The 8,407-nt window shown below is 40.4% G+C and overlaps 1 protein-coding gene across 1 annotated transcript in view; it reads left to right on the top strand.

The window, feature by feature from the left end:
- Nucleotides 1–5,806: 5,806 nt before the first annotated feature.
- LOC135105854 (cuticle protein CP1876-like) overlaps nucleotides 5,807–8,407 on the top strand; it is a 50,530-nt gene continuing 47,929 nt past the window's right edge. The window contains exon 1 of the mRNA XM_064014475.1: nucleotides 5,807–6,043. Coding sequence (XP_063870545.1) covers nucleotides 5,993–6,043 — 51 coding nt within the window. The 5' untranslated portion in view covers nucleotides 5,807–5,992. The remainder of the gene's footprint in view (nucleotides 6,044–8,407) is intronic.

Here is an 8,407-nt window from a genome sequence, read left to right as displayed (position 1 = left end):
TTTGTTACAAATTCTATGCATGCTTTCATTTTGTTGTTGCATTAAGAGCATTTTAGTTTTCAGTAGCACTCAAGCTTAAGTTTCCTCTATGTGATGAAGAGAAAGGTGATGGTACGTAAAATGTATGATTAGGTACTGCTGGGCAGGGATAGTTAATTGTCATGTTTCATTCAGGGGTTTGCTTTTGGGTCTGTTTTTCCATCCACAGCCAAATGTTATTTACAAGCATGTATAATTTATGATTCACATCATTATAATTGCATGAACATAATGCTGGACACAACTTCAATGAGACCATTCAGTAGGACTGATGTACTGCATGCTGTCATTGTATGTTGTCCAGCCATTTTGTGTAAAAGAATGTTAAAAGAAATATAACCATGTGTCTCATTTTTTAACACTTCAGTTTGTATGCTTCAACCATTATAATTATATACTTGATAACTTTTTTAGAGGATAAGATTCTGTTTAATATTAATTTATTGTTAATTTTGTTTGTGAATGAAATTTTTGTTTATTTAATTATTTATTTACATTGTGTGTGTTTGACTATATTTTTGTTTTTACTGTTTGACAGCGACCCAAGATGGTAATGCTTTCAGTTGGTCTGAAGCCATCATGGAAGTACCTTCAGCATGCCTGTATGAAGCACACATTCCTCACCAAGAAAGAGTTGACCTGCAGAACACAATAATGAGAGGCAGTCTGACAGGTGCAGCTTCATTGTTACAGAGAAGACTAGTAATGATAGACATAAGACAGCAACCTTTAGATTGTTGGTAAAATAGCTAATGAACATTACAACATTATGGTGAGCAAAGCCTATAGGATTCATCGTCCACGTGCAGCATCCTAGGAGGGTTAAGTAACATGGAAAACAACAAATTGAGTGTGGGGTGTAAGATCTGTGATGCAGGTGCATGGTGCTGAACCATCAAAGAGGAGAGCACAATGTGAGGATATACAAGGAAAGAAATTAGTCTCGTGCCGTAGCTGATTTTGGTAGGAATTCTTAACAACAGGGGTCAGATACAGGTGGCTAGATCCTGCATAATCTTAATAATTAGCAAATCTCATTTATATGGTATTTGCCTCTTGTAAATAGTAGTACTGTACGTACATTTGTACACGAGGGTTCTATTCCATGAGTAATAGCATCAGGGGCAGATTTATCAGATTTGCACAATTGTTTTTGGTTGCCGCATACTGGTTACCGTCATAGGAATGCGATTTAGATAAGTAAAGGGAGTTTGAAATAAGGCAAGACGCATACACGTGGCAATCCTTATATTATGCACATTATACGGTTACAGTGACGTGGTACAGCAGCTAGCGCACTTGACTATGAATCTGCAGGCTTCAGCAGCCAGGAGCGTTTTTAAGTCTATTTGACCAATTTTATAAAATTGGGCCCTGCACCTTACGGGGCCCCGCGCCAGCGGCGACAGTTGCCGCTTGAATAAACTACTACTGAAAACGTGAAATGAAGAATGAGAAATTATTCCTCACGAAATATATACATAAATTTTTACTTTTGGAGATTAGAGGCCCTGTTATCAGTTTTCAAAATGTGCTTGCAATTCCTAGCACCGGCCCTGTCAGCAGCTATGTTCGAATCCTGGCTTGGTCACCCGGCGCACAGGTGACCCGCCTGTTCAACCTTCCTTCGTGATGGTAGTTGCTATAATACTACATGGGTACCTGGGGCAGTAAACTGTGGAAACCTGGATGTTACAATGGCCTTATGTGATGGAGTAAGGAGAGTCATCTATCACATGCTCCAAGATCGATGAGCTGGAGATTAACGCCGAGACTGCGTGATATTATAACGTATTATAGCGTGCCCCCGCCCCCTCCACCCTAAATGTGCCTATCATCCCTGTATATGATTTTGGCTGACCTGTAAAGCTGCATGTTGACTCTTCTAACAACATGATAACGGAATATTCCAGTAACCATCTTACACGAAACGTCTGTGCAATACTTACTGCGCAGAGAGGCCGTCATCTGTTTCTGCGGACCGTCAAGTAAACGAACAGGAGACAAGTAGCGCATATCGTGTGAGTCGGTTGTTGAATCTCTTGGGATTGTGTGTGTATTGAACGTATTTATGACTGTGTTGCTCTTGAAGTTGGTGATATATCATGTGCTGAATCTATAGGAGTTGGTAAGTGATGTCAATGTCGGCTGGGGTGGTGTTCAGTTGGGGGGTAAGGAAGGGAGTGTGGAGACCGGCAGTGTGGCCATGTGTACTGTGTTGTAGATGAAGGTATGGTGACTGCGTTGTGGTTCAGGTAAAATGTGGTGTGGGCATTGGGCTGAAATTTAATGCGTGGCAACAACTATGTGTATGGGGAGACCTGTTGTTTAGATAAGGCGTGACGATTGAGCTGTGGCTAACATCGGCTGATCGTGTCTGGGACTCTGGATGCGTCAGTTATGCAGACCTTTAGGGTGGTTTATGTGAGAAGTGTTAATTTAGCTGTGGCTTAGGGCTTGGTAATTGTGGTGGTTTACGTAGTTTGTGTAGTGACGAGTGGTTGAATTGTGGTTGGGTAAGGTGTTTTATGTGAGTGGCAACATTTGTTTTACATCAATGGTCATTCACTTATTCATGAATTTATTTATTTAGAGTGATTGGATCACTTATATTCTGGGTCCATTGGTTAGAATGAATTGTTGGTTCTAGGACAACTGAACCAGTGGACAACTAAACCAGTGGACAATTGAACTAGTAGACAATTAAACCAACGGTCAAGTAAATCAAGGCACAAATGAACTAGTGGGCAACTAAAGCAGTGAACGATTGAACTAGTGGATATTTGAATCATTTGACAAATAAATCAGTTGAAGTAAATAATAATGATAATAATAATAATAATAATAATAATAATAATAATAATAATAATAATAATAATAAAGACCTTGACAAGTTATTGAAGTAAGTAGTGTATAGTATAAAACAATATAAATTTATGTAAATATATAATAGTATACAGTACCTAGATATTGGTGCTGGACTAATAGTGCTCACGGACGTGTTCGGAGCAACCCAACCAGGACAACAGAACCAGAGAAAATATGTTTCTTAATAAACAGATTCAGTTTTCACTGCTTCAGTTATCTAGTCACTGTGAATGATGTGTTGGGTGCAAGATACGAAACTTCCACATCATAGTGACACTCACGTAGGATAATTTAGCAGGAAGTTTTCTGTGTCAGCTAAATTACTGGGGAGTTTAGATTTTTAGTAGTACCGCAGTTTTGTGCCATATACAGAACATAGTAATGGTTTCCTCTCTATCTTAGATCCACTATCTTCTGTATTTTGAGTCTTGCATCACATGTTGGAAATCATATTACAGTAAAATCCCTTTCATCCGGCAGCTTCAAGTATCCGGCACATTTTTCCCCGAGCCTTAAAATCAATAAAAAATCGATGTGTACTCATAAAATCGATTAAAATTCCCGCACGAGACATACTTTGTCCCCTCGCCACCAGAGCGCACTGCTTCGCGCCACCCGCGGCCCACTGCACTGTGTTTACTCAGTGACTCAGTCCCACGTGTGCACTGTTTATCGCCTGACGCCTTCATCATGCCTAAAGTTGTAGAAAAGAGGAAGCATGTTGTGCTTACACTTAAGCAGCTGATCAGATCAGCTGCTGATTAAGATCAGCTGATCTTTGTTATGGTAAGATGCGTGAGTGTAGGGTGGTGATTGTGGACATAATTTCACTTCTATTCAAGTATCCGGCAATATTCAAGTATCCGGCATGTCGGCGGTCCCGTTGATGCCGGATAAGAGGGATTTTACTGTACCTCTGTTTCATAAGGTCTGCTTCAAACCTCCCAGTGACCAATGTCAACAAGGGTGGTCTCTTGTTGAAATGAGGAATTAACGTGTTGAACTGGAACAGTGCATCTATAACAATCAGTTTAAACAACAATCCTGACTTATACATCATGTAATCAGTCCTGTGATACCACTGCATCAGCCAGCAAGTCACCAGTGTTCACGGGGTTTCGTCATGATGGTTGGTCCCTAGTCACGATGGCCTTAATGACTGCACTCCTCAGTGACCCCTTGTTACCACGATGGTCCCACTTATTCACTCAACTGGGATTTCAGTAAATTGTATGAAGTGTGTTAAAGATTTGATTGCTCTTAGTCTTGAGTGTAAATAGAATTAAAAACAATAGGCAAGATGATGTACTGAACCAAGCTTCAGATGACGAACCCTTGAGCACATGTGTTGCTGACTATGTAACGCAGCAGAAAGTAATGCATTGCACCTGTTGGCTGAGTAACCCTCCCCGCGGTAATGGATGGGGCGGTGCTCTTGGGTGGCGTTGAGAGGGTAATGTGGAGTTCACTGGATTGTTGGAGTATGGCCTTAACCTGCGCCCTGTGTCTCTTCAAATCCCGTTTTCTTTCCTGAGTTGTCAACATAGACGGGGTGTGTGTGTGTTACATTTATGGTATTTTTATTTCTTTCTCTCCGCCGTTATATAATTTTTCTTTCTTTCTTTGTGTGTGTGTGTGTGTGTGTGTGTGTGTGTGTGTGTGTGTGTGTGTGTGTGTGTGTGTGGTATTTACGGTATTTCTTTCCTGCCGTTATATTTCTTTCTTTGTGTGTGTGTGTGTGTGTGTGTGTGTGTGTGTGTGTGTGTGTGTGTTATATTTACGGTATTTTTATTCTTTCCTCTCTTTCCTGCCGCTATTTTCTATCCTTTCTTTCTCTGTGTGTGTGTGTGTGTGTGTGTGTGCAGGAAGATGAATTTATTTTCTTTGTCTTTCTCTCGATTCGCACAACTCATTCATTAGGGTATAATGATTAAGGGCAAAGATTAAGATCAGTGCCATACAAAAAAAAAGTAAACAATAATAATCAGGGAATATGTTGCTGCATCTATGACTGGTGAAAACACGTGCATGGAAGCAGTGCATTCTTGTTCTTGTTCTTGTTCTTGTTCTTCTACGTATTGTTATTATTATTATTATTATTATTATTATTATTATTATTATTATTGTTATTATTGTTGTTGTTGTTGTTGTTGTTGTTGTTATTATCATCATTATATTATTATTATTATTATTATTATTATTATTATTATTATTATTATTATTATTATTGTTGTTGTTGTTGTTGTTGTTCTTTTTATTGTTATCACCATTATCATCGTTGTTGTTGTTATTGTTGTTGTTGTTGTTCTTTTTATTGTTATCACCATTATCATAATCATGATCATCATCATCGTCATGTGTCACTATCATTATCACTTAGCGGTAATGTTATTGCTTGAATGATGACACTTTTTTTTTTCCTCTCTCTCTCTCTCTCTCTCTCTCTCTCTCTCTCTCTCTCTCTCTCTCTCTCTCTCTCTCTCTCTCTCTCTCTCTCTCTCTCTCTCTCTCTCTCTCTCTCTCTCTCTCTCTCTCTCTCTCTCTCTCTCTCTCTCTCTCTCTCACAGATGTTAATGGTGACAAGCTGCGTGCATGAAGGTGATAGTGATGGTGGTGGTGACGGCTGTGATGCGCTGTTGGTGCTGGTGTGGTGTTCGTGACGGTACTTCGTGTGATGAACAAGTTTGGACTATAGTAGTGAAGTGTTGGTGTGATTTTTGGCCGTAAAGTTTATCTCTAATTAATCTCAAATTTATTTGTTTATTTATTTATTTATTTATTTATTTATTTATTTTTTTATGAAAGAAAGAAAAGTTGTGACCGTAAGATACTTGAGTTTGTAGCGTCATGAAAGGGATAAAGTAAAGTTCAGGGTTCTTGACGAGGGAAATAAAAAAAAAAAGGAAGAAAGTGCAGAGAAAATATAAAGTTTAATAAAGTAGTAACGATGAAAACAGATTAAAAGCTTAGAACCAAAGGAAATAATAGTACATAGATAGTGAAACTAAAAAAACGGAGAAAAGAAAAAAAATATCAACAAAAGAAAAAAAAAGGAAAAGAGAAAGGAAAATTATCTGCCAGAGGAATGTACACTGAAGCAGTGATGGTGGACACTAAACATCTTCAGCTTGGACTGGTAAGTGTTATTGTTATTATTATTGTTATTGTTATTATTATTATTATTATTATTATTATTATTATTATTATTATTATTATTATTATTATTATTATTAGCGTTAAATTAGAGGCTACGGCACTTCATGTACCTAGAGATGGTGGTGGTAAAACTGGTGTCACGAAGCCTCTTAAAAGTTATTTATTTATTTTTTTATTTATGTATGTAATTTTCGTACGCAACTCGCGAATTTATCCAAACTCTGTTAATGTTTATATCTGGTGAAAATATAAAAGTTTAAATACCAGGACTGGTCTGCCCACTGCAGGAATCAAGTAGAAACGTTAAAGACTCATAAGTTTGCGACCAGAGTTTTCTTGCAGAATCGAACGAAACACCCGATGTGCCCTCTGATGTGGAGCTGTACAGTAACTTCTGCGTGAGGTTTTCCCTGGGCAGAGGCCGCTAGTCGCTGGCAGTCAGCCTGTGAGAGAGGGAATGCTTTTAGAACTCATTGAATTATAATTTTTTTTTTTTTTTCGCGAAATGAAAAAAAAAAAAAATAATAATAATAATAATGCATCATATTTTGTCAGGAGCTTGGCGATTTTCTCAGTAGGACCCACTCTGAAGATTCAGCAGCCTTTTGGTGACAATGCCATGGGGGTCACGCAAATTTAGGGATGGCACAGCTGGTTCAAAGATGGATACACGTGGAGAGCGACTCAGGTTCTGGTAGGCCCACAGCAGCCCTGGTAGTTGACCCAAGTTTGATTCATGACTTGTGTCACCGCGCGGGAACTTGTGGGTGAGGCGAGGATAATCACTGGTTGGTACACTGCATTTTGAGTGAGGATGTGGATTGTGTCAGAGGGCATGGTGGACTCTGCAAAGTCACTCCCTGCTAAAGCGTTATTTACCGTTTTATTTGATTCCTGTTGGGTGGTTTATCATAAGTGCGTACCGTAAGAGCAAACATTACCAAATAGTACTACGCGAGGTCCTTCATCGCTTCTGAGATGCTGTGTAGCGCTGAAGACCTGACCTGTGCACACCGGGAACTAGGCAGCTGCAACAAGACAGTGCACCAGTCCATTTCCTGCACCTGATTCATACTTTCTTCATTGACGAAGCACAACACTCCTGTGGGTGGTCAGGCTTCCTGTTCTCTTGACACACCTCCTTCGGATATTTGGCTGTTTCCCAAGCTGAAAATGCTGCAGAAAGACTTAATTTAAGGTATGAGGATGAACTGTGGGGCACGCAACGGCCCCGCTGTACCCTATTTCCTGAAATGTTTGACAGAAATGCTTTCAACGATAGTGGGACTACTGAGGCAAGTGCGTTTAACCCCAAGGAAGGTTAAATTTTCACAAACTTGTGTTTGGAGAGAGAGGGAAGGGAATTCTCACGAGCGGTTGATATCTTGGTCAGAATCGTTTAGTAGATAAGTTACGATGCATCATGCTACACGCGTCTGAAATTGAAGAGTATGCATGTGTTGGGTGGAGATCCTTTTGTGAAATGTTGGCCGTTGTTCTGGAGCGTTGTGTAAGTTGCTGGTGCTGGTTCTGCCGGTGGTATTTGAGGAACGACAGACGCTGTTTTTTTGGTGTCACAGTAATATTGTTGTTAATACGTAAGTTTAAATTTTGTGAGAGTTCTGTAACCAATTTAAAAGTAAGTGTCTGAATCGTTGCGGCAAAACAAGATGACATTGTCATTCGTTATAACTTTTTTTTTGTTTGAACAGTGATGCGTGACTAAGGTCATGACTGCCCGCGGCGATGTCTCAAGGGTACGTCATCACCGCCACGCCCACGCCTGTGGGTGCTGCGGAAGGGGTGGTGGAGGTGATGTACTGGGAAGGGAAGAGGGAGGAGAAGGAAGGATTGTGGCCTTGTCATTTTAAACGCAAGAGAATTTCTTTCGAACCTGATATATGAGGTGGCGTATTTAAAGCTGTGCTGGTCCAGTGCCTTGCCCGCAGGGGTCACGAGTGAAGGTGTGCGTACGTGCATGCGTGCGTGCACACACACACACACACACACACACACACACACACACACACACACACACACACACACACACACAGGCGGTGTTTTGAAGCCTGTCACTGGACAGACCTAGATTCGAATCCTGCTGAGGCAATAAAGGATTTTTCCACTGGTAGGGAGCGGCTGGTGCCTCTGTTGAGCACTGGGAGACAATGGGGAGTGTGTAGGGGTGAGTCTCATCCATGCATTGGGCTTCATGAGATATAAGTTGTTTCCAGGAGGCTGACAGCTGACGGTGACGAGTGACGCGAGATAGGGACCATGGTGAATTACACACACACACACACACACACACACACACACACACACACACACACACACACACACA

Source organism: Scylla paramamosain, chromosome 12 (assembly GCF_035594125.1).
Source record: "Scylla paramamosain isolate STU-SP2022 chromosome 12, ASM3559412v1, whole genome shotgun sequence".
In the NCBI taxonomy this organism is placed as follows: domain Eukaryota; kingdom Metazoa; phylum Arthropoda; class Malacostraca; order Decapoda; family Portunidae; genus Scylla; species Scylla paramamosain.
This window is presented reverse-complemented; position numbering and strand designations above follow the sequence as displayed.